Source organism: Ahaetulla prasina, chromosome 5 (assembly GCF_028640845.1).
Source record: "Ahaetulla prasina isolate Xishuangbanna chromosome 5, ASM2864084v1, whole genome shotgun sequence".
In the NCBI taxonomy this organism is placed as follows: domain Eukaryota; kingdom Metazoa; phylum Chordata; class Lepidosauria; order Squamata; family Colubridae; genus Ahaetulla; species Ahaetulla prasina.
In genome coordinates this window covers 870542-887596 of record NC_080543.1, presented here as the reverse complement: position 1 = coordinate 887596, position 17055 = coordinate 870542, and the positions used below count along the sequence as shown (strand labels likewise).

The 17055-nt window shown below is 56.2% G+C and overlaps 1 protein-coding gene across 7 annotated transcripts in view; it reads right to left on the bottom strand.

Annotated features, from left to right (window-relative positions):
* The window catches only part of NUMA1 (nuclear mitotic apparatus protein 1), a 47644-nt gene that overhangs the window by 3100 nt on the left and 27489 nt on the right, over nucleotides 1-17055 (bottom strand). For 3 of the 7 annotated variants that reach the window (XM_058185241.1, XM_058185242.1, XM_058185243.1), the window contains exons 10-24: nucleotides 16666-16786; nucleotides 15573-15690; nucleotides 15221-15361; nucleotides 14191-14319; nucleotides 10396-13770; nucleotides 9350-9391; nucleotides 8229-8297; nucleotides 6600-6710; nucleotides 5921-6139; nucleotides 5170-5330; nucleotides 3872-4112; nucleotides 3365-3659; nucleotides 2511-2647; nucleotides 1586-1804; nucleotides 227-346 (exon numbers count right to left, since the gene is read on the bottom strand). In XM_058185241.1, coding sequence (XP_058041224.1) covers nucleotides 227-346; nucleotides 1586-1804; nucleotides 2511-2647; nucleotides 3365-3659; nucleotides 3872-4112; nucleotides 5170-5330; nucleotides 5921-6139; nucleotides 6600-6710; nucleotides 8229-8297; nucleotides 9350-9391; nucleotides 10396-13770; nucleotides 14191-14319; nucleotides 15221-15361; nucleotides 15573-15690; nucleotides 16666-16786 — 5498 coding nt within the window. Of the gene's footprint in view, nucleotides 1-226; nucleotides 347-379; nucleotides 1102-1585; nucleotides 1805-2510; nucleotides 2648-3364; nucleotides 3660-3871; nucleotides 4113-4850; nucleotides 4994-5169; nucleotides 5331-5920; nucleotides 6140-6599; nucleotides 6711-8228; nucleotides 8298-9349; nucleotides 9392-10395; nucleotides 13771-14190; nucleotides 14320-15220; nucleotides 15362-15572; nucleotides 15691-16665; nucleotides 16787-17055 lie in introns of those variants that run through there. The other 4 variants (XM_058185244.1, XM_058185247.1, XM_058185246.1 and 1 more) reach the window with 4 other exon arrangements.

Below are 17055 nucleotides of genomic sequence, written 5' to 3'. Positions count from 1 at the left end.
CGCTCTGATCCAGGGTCCCCAACCTCGGTAACTTGAAGACCGGTGGACTTCAACTCCCACAGTTCCCCAGCCAGCCACGTGTGCCAAGGCTGGGGAATTCTGGAAGTTAAAGCCCGCAGGTCTTAAAGTTCCCAAGGTCGGGGGGGGGGGCTGCTCTAAGCATCAGGGGAGGAGGGAACCCTTTTATGAGTCTGGGGTCCCCTGCTTTGCCCCCAGAGGGCCTCACCTGCTTGTCTGTTGGCTGGGCTTTGCTCTTCTTCTCACCCCCCGGGGGGCCCTGCTTGCGATCCTCAGCCCTCCCTTTGGGGGTCTGGGGCCGGGGGAAGCAGGCGGAGGATTTCTTGGCCTACAGAAAGAACAGAGGGGGAGAGACGGAGTTTCAAGAGCTTCAGCTGAGGAGCCAAGCCTCCCTCCCACCTCCCTGGACAGCTAATTACAGAGTTGGAGGGGACCTCCGAGGTCTTCTAGTCCAACCCCCTGCTGAAGGAGATGACCCTAGACCAGTGATGTCACTGCATGCCTCTCTGCCTCCTGGAAGTGGCAGGCAAAACCATCCCGCCTGGACCGTGCGGCCTCACTGGCCTTCGCGCGCATGGGATCCCTGACACCCAGAAGAGCAGCGTTCTGTCACACGTGCACGAACTGGTACCCCAACTTTTGGTTTCCGGCACGGATGCGCGCCTGACAAACAGCATGCGTGCAACGTAAACCCGGAAGTTCGGGTGCCGGCTTGCGCATGTGCAACAGAACACGGCTCTTCTGGTTTTCAGCCATCCCGCACGCACGAAGGCCAGCTGACCGGGGTGTGTGTGTGCGTAAGGACGAGGAGCCTGCGAGGCCGCACATCCCTCATGGGATGGTTCCATGTGGTGCTTCCAGCACCCATTCTATAGGTTCCCCAACACGGCCCTCGACCCTTGAAGACAGCCCTCGTGTCTGCCCTGGTCCTTCTCTTCCCTAGACTAACCAGGCCCAGTTCCTGCAACCGTGCATCGCGTGTTTTATAGCCTCCGGCCCCCTCATCCTCTTTGTGGCTCTCCTCTGCACTCTTCCCAGAGTCTCGACAACTTTTTTGTATCATGGTGACCAACAATGACAAATCTAAGAAACAACCAAGGCAGGCAGTAGTAGAATTCAATTTTTTTTTTACTACCGGTTCTCTGGGCGTGGCTTGGTGGGCGTTGCAGGGGAAGGATACTGCAAAATCCCCATTCCCTCCCCACTCCTGGGGCCAGCCAAAGGTGGTATTTGCTGGTTCTCCGAACTACTCAAAATTTCCACTCCCAGTTCTCCAGAACCTGTCAGAACCTGCTGGATTTCACCCCTGAAGGAAGGAGCCAAGCAAGAAGAGCCACTGTGGGCCTCCCTTGACCCCAAGAGGCTGGCGTTGGTGCCTGAGAGGATACTGCCCACCGTGGACCACGAAGCCCCTCCCCAGCAGCCAAGGGGAAGGTCCAGACCCTCCCTCAGCAGCTGAGAAAGAGGGGCAGCAACAGCAGCAACATTCGCCTTCCTCAGCCTGCAAGGTGTTGGCCTATCCAGGGTCAGCAGCTCCAGGGCCCCAGATCCTCCCGGAGTTACTCACCTCGGGGGTCCCCGGCCCCGTCTGGGGTTCGTCCGAAAGGCGCTTCCGCTGCTGCCGTGTGGCCACCCCTCCCAGTGCCCAGGCGGCACTCAGCGTGCTGCGGCGGGTGCTGGGGCCCTCCACAATCTGGGAGGGCAGCATGCTGGCCCGTCGGAGGGTCTCCTTGGGGTCTCCGGTCATCACCTCTTCGTCCGTGATGGTGGTCAGGAGTGGACAGGGCTTGGGGGGAGGAGAGAGAGAAAACACAGGGCCATTCAGGAGCCGCCCCAGCCCCAAAGGAGAGCTAGCTGCCACTCGTGGCCCCAACAGGTAGTCCTCAACTTGTAACAGTTCATTTAGTGACTGGTCAAAGTTACAACAGCACTGAAAAAAGTGACTTATGACCGTTTTTCACATTTATGACCTAGGGTCGCATGATCAAAATTCAGATGCTTGGCTACTGACTCGTATTTATGACGGTCGCAATGTCCTATGGTCACGTGATCCCCGTTTGCGGCAAGCCACATCAACGGGGAAGCCAGATTGACTTAACGACTGGGTGACTAAATTAACACCTGCAGCGATTCATTTAACAACAGTGGCAAGTAAGGCTGTAAAATAAGGCAAATCTCACTGAACAAACGTCTCACTTAGCAACCGAAACTCTGGGCATAAGCCAAGGACTACCTGTAAACAGGTGCATGGGGAGGTGGACTGAGATAGGCAACCAAGGAGATCATAGAAACCTGCCGTGAAACTGCTCGGGGTCTTACGGGAGGACCCCCCCACCCCCCCCATTTTGTCCAGATCCGAATGAACGGCCGACCTGACCTGCAGGAGCCCCGATGTGCATGTGGGGAACTGACCCACGGAGGGTCCGGGGCCCAGCAGAAGAAAACCGGAAGCTCCCTGCCAGAGCACCAGAAGGAGCCAGGCGGCCACTCACCCGGGACTCCAGAGGGTAGCAGGTCTTCAGGTGAGGCGGGCAGATGCGGTTCCGCTGCTGAAGCTCTGCGATGCGGTTCCAGCTGTCCATCTGCTCAGGCTCATCGTCACAGGAGGCTGCGTAGAAACTGCTGCGGCCTGCAGGGAGGAGGGGAGGGCAGGGCAGGGGAGGGCAGGCAGGGCATGGATGGACGGGTCTTCTTTAAGGGGCTCCGAATCCCCCCAAGGGGTGAAAGATCCCGCTCGGAGAGCAACAGGGGAGACAGGGGACCCCATGCGACCCAGCCAGGGTGGGATTGCGAGTGGCTCGCTAGGGCAGCTCTCTGCAATCGTGTATCTGTCTCTCTCTCTCTCTCTCCTCTGTGTTTGCTCACCTGACAGCTGCCGCACAAAGTCACATCCCCAGAATGGCCTTTCTCAACTATGCCCACTTTAAGATGTGTGGACTTCAACTCCCAGAACTCAGCAGGGCTGAATTCCCAGAAGGGCTGGCTGGGGGAATTCTGGGAGTTGAAATCCACACATCTTAAAGCAACCAAGGTTGTAAAACACAGATTTAGATGGTACTGATGGGGGATTTGGATAAAGCAGAGGTCTCCAAACTTGGCAACTTGTGGACTCCAACTCCCAGAATTCCCTAGCCGTCATGGCTGCTTGGGAGTTGGACCCAAAGTCTTAAAAGTTGGAGTTAGCCCTGGGATAAGGTCATTGGAAGATCGTGCCACTGATCTTCGTCAAGAGAAGGTTTCGGATCAAGGGGGCAGAGAACCCCATCTTTCACCGCACTCTGAAGGTCAGGGTTCCCCCTCCATCCCTCACATGGCAGGGTCCACACCCCGTGCCCCCCACTCTCACCGGTGTTTGCACCCCCGCCTTGGGAGTGTCTCAGAGAACTGCGGGTGGCCGGTCGGTAGCCAGGCAGGCTCTTCAGAGCGGCGTGGCCAGAGGTGCCATCGGGTGAAGAGGCGGACAGCCTGATGAGGGACTCCTGGGAGGGGAGGCTGGCCAGAGAGCGGGTGGAGGAGGAAGCCGCCGCCGCCGAACGCAGGCGGGTCTTGACCGACTCCTGGCCGCTGTCCCCTGAGCCGGAGGACCGCAGGCTGACAAAAGACTCATTGGTGCTGTCCAGAGGTTCCAGCTTGGGGTGTTTCTGTGAAAGAACACAAACGGGGTGATGTCACACCCAAACGGCAGACACGACAGCAGCCCTGTGCGCGTGGCAGGGGTGCCCCCCAGTGCGCCACACAGCCGTCGGCTTCACTGGCAGGTCTCCTGTGGGTGTAGGTAGGACCAGGAAGGGTCTCTCACTCCTGGGCTCCCCCCACCCCCCAGGCAGGGTCCACAGCCCCCCTCCCCCCTTACTTTGATCATGGTAATGTTGATCAGCTGTGTGGTGCGCCGACGGCCAGAGAGCGCCTTCCGTCCGGAGTCCAAGGTGATATTGCCGATGGAGTCAATGCTGTTCTCCAGCTTGGACCGTGAGCGGGTGGGGATGGGGGTGAAGTAGAGGCTCTCCAAGGAGTCCCTCTTGTGGGGCAGCGCCTGGGAGGTCTTGGACGATTCCACGGCCCCCGATTCGGACAAAGAGCGGCGGGTCTTCCTGCTGGGGAGAAGCCGGCCTTGAAGAGGGCGGGGCTGCCTGGAATCACAGGTTCCACCCCCACCCGGGCTGCTCCATCCGGGGGAATCTCAGCTGCTGCGGCCTGCATGGTTCTGTGCAAGGCTAGGAGCTGCACTGGCTGCCCGTTTGCTTCCGGGTCCAATTTAAGATATTGGTCGTCACCTCTAAGGCCTTACATGGTTTCAGGCCAGGTTCTCTTTTCCCAGTGACAGACACCTGAGCCCCCATAGCAAGGAGGCAGGGGACGTTACGGGTCTCCTCTCTTAAGGAGGTCCATCTGGTGGGATGTAGAAGAAAGGCCTTCTCCGTGGTGGCTCCCTCCCTGTGGAACATCATCCCTGCGGTGATAAGGTTGGCCCCCATCTTGACCCTCTTTCGAGGGGCCCTGAAGACGTGAACTTGCCAATGGGCTTGGAGACCCCAAAGGGAGATAAGGAGCCCATCAAGGGCTTGGTATGGGTATGTTACTGGGGTATCTGTTGGGAGTCTTACTTCTGTAAGCCACCCACTGTGGGCGGCTTTATAAATTTTCTTAATAATTAAATATGTTTCATGCCCTGCCGCCCCCTACCATAATCCTCTCCCGTTCAGTCTGAAGACCCCAAAAGTACCAACAGAAGAGAAGGTTTGTAGCTCAGGATTGAACTGAGGGGTCCTGGATGCTCTCTGAGCTTGGTGGTCTTTTTGCAGACGTTTTATTATCAAACTAGGTGACCTCATCAGTGTTGGAAGGGGGGAGATTTGCAAAGAGGAGGACAACTAGGAAGGCTGTGGAGTCCTTGATGGTCTCTGAGCTTGGTGGTTTTCTTACAGGTGTTTCATGCCACAACTAGGTAATCTTTGGTAGATTCTAGCACTGATGTCTGTAAAAAAAAAACCCCACCAGGCTCAGAGAGGACCGGAGACCCCAAAAGAACCAGCCGAGATCCCACTCTGGGAGCAAAGACGTTCCCCGAGGAAACTGGGCCGGAGTGGTGGCGCAGAAGGAGGAGCGCCCCGAGGCTGCCCTCCAGAGCCAGGGGAGGAGGCCACCGGGTACCTGGTGGAGTTAAGGGGCTGCCCTTCGTCGCTGGTGCTCAAGTCCAGGCTGTCCGTGCTGATATCGGCCGAGCTCTGCCTGAAGGTCTCCCGGCCCTTGAGGGTCTCCAGGGCTGCCTGGACCTTGCCCTGCTCTCGAAGCTGCCGATCCGAGAAGTCCAGCTGTGTGGGAATTGGAGCAGAATTAGAAAGAGAAGCCCCGAGGAAGCCAGGCCCAAGAAGGCGGAGAGGCTGGCAGGCCAACAAAAGAGCCCATTTGGGACATCTTGATTCAATGCTCCTGCCGAAGGTAATCCTCAAGTTACAACCATCTGTTTAGCGACCATTTGAAATTACAATAGCACTGGAAAAAAGTGGCTTATAACTGGCTTTGCACCAACTGCTGCAGCAACTCTGTACTTATACTTGTGACGGCTGCATGGCGACCACCTTTTGTGACCTTCTGATCAGCAACGTCTGTGGGGAAGCCAGATTCACTTAACAGCCGTGTGATTAACTTAACATCTGCAGTGATTCCCTTAACAACTTTGGCAAGAAAGGTCGTAAAACGGGGCAAAACTCATTTAACAACTGTCTCGCTTAGCAACGGAAATTTTGGGCTCAATTGTGGTCCAGAACCACCTACACATGAATGCAAAGTTTGAAACTGACATGGAACTCTAACTTGAAAGACACGTTTAATAAAATGATGTATTATTTGGTATTGAACCTCTGCCATCTGGCCCAGCCCCCCCCTCCCCCGCCCTGCCTACCTGCGCCTGCAGGACCCGGACTTGGCTGGTGAGGTTCTTCAGGCTGAGCTCTGACTCGGTGGCCTGCAGGGCTGTGCGCTGCAACTCCTTGGCCAGGCGCTCCGACTCGGCCTTCAGCTCGGCGTTCTCCTTCTCCAGGTGCTCCAGGCCCTTCAGCTTCTCCAGCAGCTCCTGGTTCTGCTGTTTCTTGGCATCGTAGTGCGTCCTTGCCTTCTCCATCTGCGGGCGCAGGAAAGAGAACCTGTCGGCCCTGCCTCAGCTTGAACCGCCAAGTAAAAACAACCCTTAACTCCATTCGTCAAGACAGGTATCGTCTACGAGGCGTCAAGTGAATTACAACAATGCAAAGCCGGAACTGAAAATTGTGCGCCCAAATCTTCCCGTCTAATTTTTCCTTTTCTTAGGTGCCTCCTCTTACTGTCCCCCCCCACCCATGTCCAATCAAATTCAAAGAATTTGAAGCTGCATCTCAGGGAGATACAGTGAACTTTTTGCTTCCCTTGAAAACTGCCCCCTCCCCTCTCCTCCAATACACACACACACACACACGCTGTAGTTGGTGGCAGTGAAGCGCGAGGTGGCAGCTGACAGGAGCCCCCTCGAGCCTCCATCGAGGGGTCCCTCCTGCAAGCCCTTCCCTCAACCTGGCATGGGGGGCAGGAGGCGCCCAGGGCCCTACCTGAGCCTTGTAATGCTCGGCAGCCTGTTCCTTCTTCACCAGCTGAGCCTGAAGATCCGCCGTCTTCTCCTTCAGCTGCTTCATCTCCGAACGGAGCTCCTCCTCGCGCACCTATGGAGAGGGAGACCCACCTCAGTGCCTCAGAGAGGGAAGCACCCCTTCCTCCTCGGGTCACCCTGAGGCGATCTGCCCCACGGCTCTTCTGAGCTGCCTCCCACTCCAGGATTGAAGGCTTTAACCTGGCAGGACACAGAGTTGTCCCAATAAAGAAGAATATTTGCTACCAATAAAGGAGGATCTTTTAGCCACGGGTGAGCCACAGTGGCGCAGGGGTTAGAGCGCAGTACTGGAGGCTACTTCTGCTGCCTGCCATCTGCCTACAATTTGACAGTTCAAATCCCACCAGGCTGAAGGGTGACTCAGCCTTCCGTCCTTCCGAGGTGGGTCAAATGAGGACCCAGATGGTTGGGGGCAAGAGGCTGACTCTGTCAACTGCTTAGAGGGGGCTGGAAAGCCCTGTGAAGAGGCATATAAGTCTAAGGGCTGTTGCTGTCTTTGTAGCTCAGGACTGAAATGAGGGGTTCTTGACAAGCTCTCTGAGCTTGATAGTTTTCTTGCAAACGTTTCATTACCCAAACTAGGTAACATCATCAGTGCCAATAAGGAGTGGGGTTTGCTGTCAGTTTATATTCTGGTGCCTTGCCCGTCTGTGTGGGTGGGGGGAGGGGTCTTAGAGATTCTTTGGTTGGGCTCTTTGGCAGTTTCTGAATTGGGGGGTTGCTTACTTGATTGTTGGTCTGAAGTTAACAGCTTTCGGCTGTCATGTTTTTCACGAATGACGGCAAATATACTTTGTATTGCACCGTCCAGAAGCTACTATAAGAGGGCAAATCACGCATTGTAAAGATCACTTGGAGGTGGGAGAGACTTCCAATGTAATCCCCTGCATGGATTGCCTCTGTGACTAGATAGGAGACTGGGAGGAAGCTAACCACCGGATTGCAAGAACACAAGCGAGCGGTCAGACGAGGAGACCCCAACTCATTGGTAGCCTCCACTGCAATGAACAAGGACATACATTTAATTTCGCATCTACCAAGATTGTTGGCTGAGCAGGGACAAAAACAGCCAGGGAAACGGTTGAAACCTGGGAAAAAGGAGTGCTGATTTATGATCAACTTGTCAGGTATTTAGGAGCTGAGGGCTTGGAAGCATAAGGAAACAAAAGCCAATCACCAGCCATCAATACACCAATCAGCCAATAGGAAGGCGTCGCATAAATACTGTGCATAGAATAGCTTCTCTCCAGTAGAGAGGATGGGATCCAGCACAAATCTGAAAGCTCCGAAAATAATACTGTGATCCCGGTGATCGGCCCAGATAGGATCTTGTCATGTTTTTATTTGCACTTCTGTTCTGATGCTAGTCAAAATCTTGGAATCCTGGCTTGTTGCCACCCCATCGTAGCAGCAATGGGTGGAGTAAAACTAAGTGTGAAATAAGACTGCGCAAGCTAATCAGAACAAAGTTATGGCTACATGGAACAATTTGACCTGGACCTTTTTTCTTGGTGGGCCTGAGGTTGAGGCCAGGCGGAGGTGGGCAAGCGTTCCTGTGCTGGACACCCACCTTCGCTTTCTGCTGATGGGTCTGGGCGGCCTTCTCTTGCTGAACCAGCTTCTTCTTCAGCTCATCCACCTGGAGGAGGAAGAGGTCAAGAAGTCATTCCAAGTCTCCGCTCTGTCTGCTGGGCCCCCTTGAGCTCTCTCCCAGCCTCCAGCGCCCTCAGGGGCCCGCCTTCCACACGAAGCCTCCTGGGGCCCCTATAAATGGCTTGCAGAGCTCTGCAGCTCAAGTAGGATTTCTGCTAGCCAGCTGGGTAAGGTGGTGGCACACCCATCTTCCCCAGCCCCTTGAATGGTGGGACTTGAGGTCAAATCCCTCTGGAGGGTTGGGGTGGGCTCTTCCATATCTCCCATTGATCATTTCCACCCCAGGATCAGGACTGGGGGAAGGACCCGGAAAGCTGGGGAGGGGGAGAAGGCAGGCCCCTCCCCAAGGAGAGCCTGTGGGAGGAGAGATGACCTCCATGGCTGCCCTAGGAAGAAATTCAGGAGGGAGGCAGGATCTATCCGGGAGACCCGGAGAACTTCCTGGAGGGGAGGGCAGCAGCTCCAAAGAATGGAGAAACTGAGCAGATTCAAGGGAAGTTTGGCCAAGGGGCACCCAGAGACAACCGGACAACAACCTAGCTGGGGAATTATACAGGTAGTTCTCGACTTACAGCAGTTCGTTTAGTGACCGTTTGAAATTACAACGGCACTGAAGAAGTGACTTATGACAATTCTTCACACTTAGGACCGTTGCAGCATCCATTTGGTCACGTGATCAAAATTCAGACACTTTCCAATTGGTTCCTATTTATGACGGCTGCAATGTCCCAGGGGTCATGTGACCTTCTGACCACCAAAGTCAATCAGGAAGCCAGATTCACTTAACGACCGCAGCGGTTCATTTAACAACTTTGGCAAGAAAAGGGTCTAAAATGGGCCCAAACCCACTTAACAAACGTTTCGCTTGGCAACAGCAATTTGGAGCTCAATTGTGGTCTTCAGTCGAGGGCTACCTGTACAGCCGCCTTCTACCGAACAGCCCAGGAGCAAACCCCCCACTTCAGACGTGCCCTCCACCGCCCCCCCCTCCCCCTCCATGGCTCCACTGTGAAGCAGCCGGTCTCCTGGGCATCTTACCTGCTTAGCTTGTTCCCGCTGATGTTTCTCCAGCTTCTCTGCCTGCAGGTTGGGGAGAAGAAAGGGCTGCAGAGGTCAGGGCATCATCACCACCCGCCTCAACGCCTCCCCCACTCTCACTTTCTAAATCCACCCAAAGACGGCAGAGGAAAGAGACCGCTGAGCCCGCCTCTTCCTGCCGCACGTCCCACTCGGTCGGCATTGCTCTTTTCACGAAGTGTCCGATCTACGGCAGGGCAAAGGGGATGGAGGCAGCGCCCGGGCATGAGCCAAACCTGGGAGTCCTTTGAGCTGTTTTGACCAGCTGGGTGGGCTCTACACCCCTCCCCCTCCTTAGAAAACGTGATCCTCACCCGCATCCCAACATGCTGAGATAAAGGCGAGGATGGCCAATCGCCATTCACTGTGGGGTTCCTCTCTGAGCTGGGTGGTTTTCTTGCAGACATTTCATGACCCAACTAGGGAACATCATCCTCAGTGCTAGAAGAGGGGGGGGGGTTTGTGGAGTGGGGGAAGAAAATGAGGAGAGGAGAATGGGGTCCTTGGGGCTCTCTGAGAACTGCCTCTTTTCTTGCATAACCCAACTACGGAACGTCATTGGAAGGGAGGGGGCTTTGCTCTTTGGCTCTATACAGAAGTTTGCCCTCCCAGTATTGGTGGGACTGTGGGTTTTTCCTTGGTTTTTCCATTCCTTCTTTAGGATACGGTTTTCTGATTCATTGTTTCTCTGGGGTTAATCCCTGCTTATTTGGGTATAGGCTGCAGGGCAAACTACTGTCTATAAACATGAGCAAACCCCACACTCCCTCACACAGATGTTACCTAGTTGGGTCATGAAACATCTGCAAGAAAAACAGCCAAGCTCCACTCCACAAACACCCCACTCCCTTCTAGCCCTGATGGTGGTCCCTAGTTGGGCCATGAAATGTCTGCAAGAAAACACCAGGAATCCCACAGCTCAACCCTGAGCTCCAAAGATTCTCTTCTATTGGTTGTCCTTAAGCACAGCCACCTCCCATCTTGAAGAGGGGAATCAAAGGGCTCACCTGAGCTGTCAGCTGACGCTTGGTGTCCTCGTAGGTCTTGGCCATGGCCTCCAGCTTCTTCTGAGCCTCCTCAGCCTCCCGCTTGCTCCCCGCCACCAGCTTCTCAGAGTCCATCCGGGTGGCCTCCAGCTCCAGAGCGTGCTTCTGCTTGAGCTGGGCCAACTCCCTGTCCAGGCTCTGCTGCCCTTGGGTGGCCTTCTCGGCCAGCTCCCTCTTCTCCTCGGCCAGCTGGGTGTGAGCCCGCTGGAGGGCGGCCAGGCGCTCCACGTACCCGCTGTTCTCCGCTTGCAGCTGATGGAGAAGCTGCTCTTGTTGGAGGAAGCTCTCCTTGACGGAGGAGGTCTCCGAGAGCTCCTGCTTGGTCCTGCTCAGCTCCGCCTGCAGGAGGCCGGTGGTCTTCTGCAGCTGCTCCACCTCTTCCCGATGCTTGTCCCCCTGCGAGGCCTGCGAGGCCTGGAGCTGCTGGTACAAGCCCTTGAGGGGCATCAGCTCACCAATCAAAGCCTGAGCTCCGGCCAACTCCTGCTGCTGTCCTGCGAGCAGCTGCTCCTTCTGGAAAGCCTTCTCCTGCCAGGACTTGAGCTCTTGGCCGAGGGCCTCCTCCCGCTTGGAGAGCCCGCTCAGCTCCTTCTTCAGGGTCTCCACGGACAGCCTCAGCTTCTCGGCCTGCTCCTGGGAGCTCTGGGCTTCTGCTTTCATCGCCGAGCACCTCTCTGCCGCCCGGGAAGCCGCCGTGGCCATCTCGGACTGCAGGAGCCTCAGCCTCTCCTCCAGCTTCTTGCTCTTCTCCGACTCGGCCATGACCAGGCGCCGGAGGTCCTTGCTCTCCGCTTCCTTCTCCATCAGCTGCCGGTGCAGGATGGACCTGTCCTGCTCCAAACTGTTGATGTGGCTGGCCTTCCGCTCCGCTTCCTGGCGGTAGCGGGACATCTGCTCTTTCCGGCTCTCTTCCAGCCTGTCCTTCTCCTGAGCCGAGGTCCGCAGGGAGGCCAACTCTTCCTCGGCTCTTGACACGGCCTTCCGGCTCCGCACCAGCTCCTCTTCCGTCTGCAGGAGTTCCCTCTTCAGTTTCTCCACGGTGGCCTTGGAGGCCTCCAGGAGCTTCTCCAACTCGGAGGTCTTCTGCCTCTGGTGGCCCGCTTCCCGCTTCAACGCCTCCGCCTGGGCGTGCTGCTGCTCCTTAGAGGCGGCCGTCAGCTTCTCCAGCTTGCCGACCTGGCCCTGGAGATCTTTGCCCTCCTTCAGCTGCTTCTCGTACATCTCCCGGAGGGTGACCGACTCCTTCTCCAAGTGGAGTTTCTGCTCCTCCAGGCTTTTGAGGGACGCATCCTTGGAGTGCACCAGGGCTTTCAGGCCGTTGATCTCGGCTTCCCGGGTCCTGGCCACTTCCAGGAAGCCCTGCAGCTCGTTCTCCATCTTGGCTTCCCTCTCCTTCAGCGCCTCCACCGAGGCCAGCTCTCCTTTCAGCTTGCTCACCGTCTTCTGCAGGTCCCTCAACTCCTCGCAGCGGGAGACGTTCTTTAGCCGCAGCTCCTCCAGCTCCCTCTCCTTCTCGCCCAGCAGGTCCTGGGCCCTGGCCACCTCCTCCTGGAGGCTGGAGACCTCCACCCGGTGCTCATTGGTGAGGTTCTGCAGCTGCACCTCCAGGGCCACCTTCTGGGCCTTCTCCACGGCCAGCTCGGCGTGGGTTCGCTCCTCTTCCTCCGCCAACCGCTTGGCTTCCTCCTGGTGCCGAGCCAGCTGACTTTCCTGTTGCTGCAGAGTCTCCTCCAACTCGGCCTTCAGCGTCTTCAGCTGGGCAGAGACCTGTTCCACCTCCTGCTCTTTCTCCTTCAGAGCGGACTTGAGGCTGGACAAGCTGGACTCGGCCGTGGTCAGATCTTCACTGCTTTGCTCTCCCAACTGCCTCACTCTGCCTTCCAGCTCCTCTCTCTTGAGCTGCTCTTGAGCCAGCCTCACGAGGGCCTCTTCAAGTTCCTGGACAGCCTCGTGCCCGTCCTGCTTGGCCTGAGCCAATTCCTGACGGGTGGTAGCCGCCTGCTTCTCCAAGGTGGCCACTTTAGCTCGGAGCTTCTCTTCCGAGCTCGTCTTCTCCTTGACTTGGGAAACGGACTGAGACAATTTGGCCTGAACGGCAGTCAGAGCTTCTTGGTGTTGGGCGCTGAGATTTTTCAGCTGGGCTTCCAGCTCTGCCAACTTCTTCTGGTCAGCCTGGAACTTCGGGCCGCTTTGCTCCGGCCCACTCCGTTCGGTCAGCTCCCTTTTGGCAAGGGGCAACTCAGCCAGCTGACGCTGCAGCTCTTCCAGCTTCCTCCTGGATTCCTCTTCCAGTCGCTGCATCTGGCCTTCCAGGGCTTCCCTCCTGGCCTTCTCCTCGGCCATCCCTTCCACCGCCTGGTCCTTGTGCCTGGTCAGCTCCTGGACCTGCTCTTCCAGCTCTGCGATTTGCCGGAGGTTGCTCTCCAGGGACTCGGCCGCCCTCCTCTTCTCGTCCTCCAGGATCCCCTCGGTGTTGCGGACGGACTCTTCGAGGACCATCAGCCGCTCCTGAAGACGGGTATGTTCCTTGGCCAGCTTCTCCTTCTCGGCCAGCTTCTGCTGAGCTTCCCGCAGCTGGCTTTTCAAGGCTGGGATGGCCGCCGCCTGGGCCTCGCTCTGCTGGCCCTGGGCAGTAAGGGCCACGACTCTGGCCTCCAGCGCCTGGATCTTCTGAGTGGCCTCCATCTTCTCCTGGTGGAGCTCCACAGCAGAAGAGGTCCGAGCGTGCTCCAGGGACTGCAGCCGCTCGGCCAAGGAGGACACTTCGGCTTCTTTCTCCTGGAGCTGCCTTACGGCCAGCTCCTTCTCCTGGGCGATCCGGTTGTACTCTTCCTGGCTGGCGGCTTCGATCTGGGACACCTTCTGGTTGCTTTGCTTCAGGGAGCTGCTCAGCTGATCCACCTGGTGGCTCAGGTCTTCGATGGCTGCCCGAGACCTCTGCTCCTTCTTCTCCCAGTCTTCGGCCAGCTGGCTCTTCTGGCTCCTCTCAGCTTCCACCTGCTGGTGCAGAGCCAGCAGCTCCTCGTCCCTCTGGCGAAGGAAGCCCGTCAGCTTGGAGATCTCCGCCGTGAGGGTGTTGGCCTGGGCGATCAAGCATTCCTCCTGGGCCCGGCAGTCCTGTTCCAGCTTCTCCTTGGCGCGAGAAATTTCGGAGCTGGAATTCTGCAGCTCCGTCAGGAGGCCCGTCAGCTGGGCTTTCTCCGCTTCGAAGCTTCTCCTTTCGGCCTGGAGGTTGGCCTCCAGAAGGCGCTTCTCTTCTTCCAGACGGAGGACGGTGGCTTGCAGTTCGGCCTGCTGGCTGCTCAGGCTGGCCACTTGCTGCTTCAGGCCTTCGAGCTGTGAGAGGAGGAAGCAGGGACACATTGATTACCCCAGAGTGAGTCACCTGCGGGGGATTCATTTCTCACTACGGGTTGTGCTTTCCATCCCCCTCTAGGCTAACCTGGTCAAAACAGACCCTGACATTAGCAGGGAAGACCGGAGGACCAGAATGGAAAATGAGAAGAAGGGGAAGGCGGGTGGAAAGAGAAGAGCTCTCTCTCAGCACAGCCCACCTTGCAGGGTTGTTGTGGGCAAAACAGGAGCAGAAAGGCATATCAGATCTGTTCACCGCTTTGAGTTATTTATAAAAAAATTATAAAGGCGGGATACCAATAAACAACTAAGTAGTTCAAGATAAAGACAACTTCCAGAGATGACTCAGAGCCGGCAGCCAGGGAGCATGACCTGCTCTCCTGGCTGGGGCCCAGCTCCCACCTTCAAGACGTCGCCCAGGACTTCTCCTTTCACCGGCAGGGAGCTGGTCTCCTTGGTCAGCTTGGCCAGCTGGTCCTCCAGCAGGGAGATCTTCCCCTGCAGAATCTCCACCTTCTCTTCCAGGCATCTCTGGAGAATTGGAGATGGAGACAAGCCATGAGAGCCCACCTGCCCCTCCGCTCTCCCCCCCACCCTCCCAGAATGTGGGTCACCCCACATCATCCCCAGATCATCCAGGGGAGGAGAAGGAACACAGCCAACACGGACCCCATGCATCCCAACCCCTTCCCACTCTCCCTTCAGGCTCGGCCCTTCAAGTGGGCAGCCTCCAGATCTGGTAATCTCTCCCTCCTTTCCTCTGTGTGTGTGTGTGTGTGTGTGTGTGTGTGTGTGTGTGTGTGTGTGTATTCTCAAAACTATCAGAGAGAGAGAAGGAACTCTTTATTCTGCCCAGTCCTTCCATCTGTCTGTCCGTCCTTCCTACTATCTTCCCTCCCTCCCGAGCTGCCTAGAATCTGTATTTATGTATCCATCCATCTATCCACTATCATCTCTCTCATCTATCTATCTATCTGTCACATTTATATGACTGCCCATCTATCAGTCAATCCTGGGTGCCTCCTAATCACTTAAATGAGATGGTGATATAAATCAGGGGTCCCCAACCTGAGTCCGCGGCAGGATAGCAACTGGGCCGCACAAACAAGTGAAGCCCCATCCGTGGGATGCAGGCAGCCCAAGAAACCAGGCCCCCTCCGGTCCGTGGGAAAACCTCTCTCGCTCCACGAACCGGTCCCTGGTGCCCAAAAGGTCGGGGGGGGGGGCGGCACTGATATAAATGATAAAATTAAACACACATGGTGCAACCTTTGTGTATGTGCAACTCTGCTTCAGAAACCGGCGGCTGCATCTCCAGGATCCACCTGCCCCGGTCCCAATGAGAAGCCAGCCGGGTGCCCAGGGGGCCAGAACGGGGGTGGGAAGATATATTCCCTCCCCACCCCACCTCCACTGTTCCCCTCTTGCTGACCTTCTCACTCAGGGCCCTGTGGAGCTCTGCTTCCAGGCGACTCCTCCGCTCCTCCCATTCCTTCAGGGACTTGTCCTGCCCTTCACACATTTCATTCATGGCTTCCTGGAGCTCCGTCAAGGTGCGGGCGAACTCTCGGAGCTGGGAGAGGAGACAGGTGAGGCTTCGGTTGGACCCTTTGCCCCTCTTCCCTTTGGCCAAAGGCTGCCAGGTCTTCTGCCCGGAGGATATGGAATGTCCCATCCCCCCCCACACACACACCCGAGCCCCTTAGCTCTAGGACCTCATCCTTTCTCTTCTCCCCCCCCCCCGCCCCCCCAATTCTAAAACCCAGACTCTGCCACCCTCGTACCCGGAAAGTGAGTTCTCCGTTCTCCTCGGAGAGCTGGTTGATCTTCCGGTCCATCTGCCCCTTCTCCGTCTTCAGATCCTGGCACTGCTTCAGAGTCTCATGCAGGCGGAGGAGGAGGCTGCCAGGGAAGTGGGGGGGGGGAGGAGGACCGTCAGAGGAAGGAGACGGGCAGCAGAATCGGACTCTGGAGCATTCCGAGAGCCAGCTGCGGGGGACTCTCCCTAAATTTGTTTTGTTTACTTATTGGCTTATCTACTTATTCATTTGCTTGTTCCTTCCTTCCTTCCTTCATTCCAAGAACCAACTCCCCAAATCTATTTCTCTGGGTGACTAATATCATAAAAACAATTTAAAAACATTAAAATCATTGATTGTAATATAACAGAACAGGTGAAATCATTAACAAGATGGAAAAGGAGCAGACACATGGCGGTGCAGGGGGCGGGGAGGTGTGGTATTAGTAATTCATCAACCAACACACTTGGAATACTGCTTCTAGTTTTGGTCGCCATGATATAAAAAAGATGCTGAGACTCTAGAAAGAGTGCAGAGAAGAGCAACAAAGACGATGAGGGGACTGGAGGCTGAAACATAGGAGGAATAGTTGCAGGAATTGGGTATGTCCAGTTTAATGAAAAGAAGGACCAGGGGTGACATGATAGCAGTCTTCCAGTATTGGAGGGGCTGCTCCAAAGAAGAGGCGGCCAACTTATTCTCCAAAGCACCTGAGGGCAGGAGAAGTAGCAATGGACGGAAAATATTCAGAGAGAAACAATCTAGAACTAAGAACATCATTCCTAACAGTGAGGACAATTAACCAGTAGAACAGCTTGCCACCAGAAGTTGTGGGTGCTCCATCACTAGAGGTTTTGAAGAAGACAACCATTTGCCTCAAACTGGGGCAGGGTCCCACAAAGGAAGGCTGATATACGTGTCCCAGGATAACATTGCAGGATCCAACCTGGGTCTAGGGTCTCCTGCTTGAGCAGGGGGTTGGACTAGAAGACCTCCAGGGTCCCTCCCAGCTCTGTTCTTCTGCTACCTCCAGGCTCCCCAAGGCCTTTGAAGCCTCTTACAAAAAGCCTGGACGGACCTTTCGTTCTTGTCCCGGAGCTCCTCCATCTCCTTGGGCTCCAGATGATCCGCAGCCGCCTGCCGTTCCTGCAGGAGGGTGAGGCGGTCGATGCGCTGCTTCATCATCAGGATGCGCGTATCTACGCAAAGAGCACAAAACCCTCCTCAGAACCTGAGAGGCGGCCATTCGGACGCCCTGCCAGACGCAGCCATTCCGGGATGGCCCACTCAAGAAAAGGCAAAATGGGGACCCTTCCTCAGAATCCAGGGCAATTCGAACCCCACTGGATGACCGGAGGGGTCAACTTCGTCAACTTCCGGACCTCCGAACCTTTCGTCGCGAGCTTAAAACACACTTATGCATCTGCGCGGGACTGGATTAGATTTTAAAGTTATTGGTTTTAAGGGG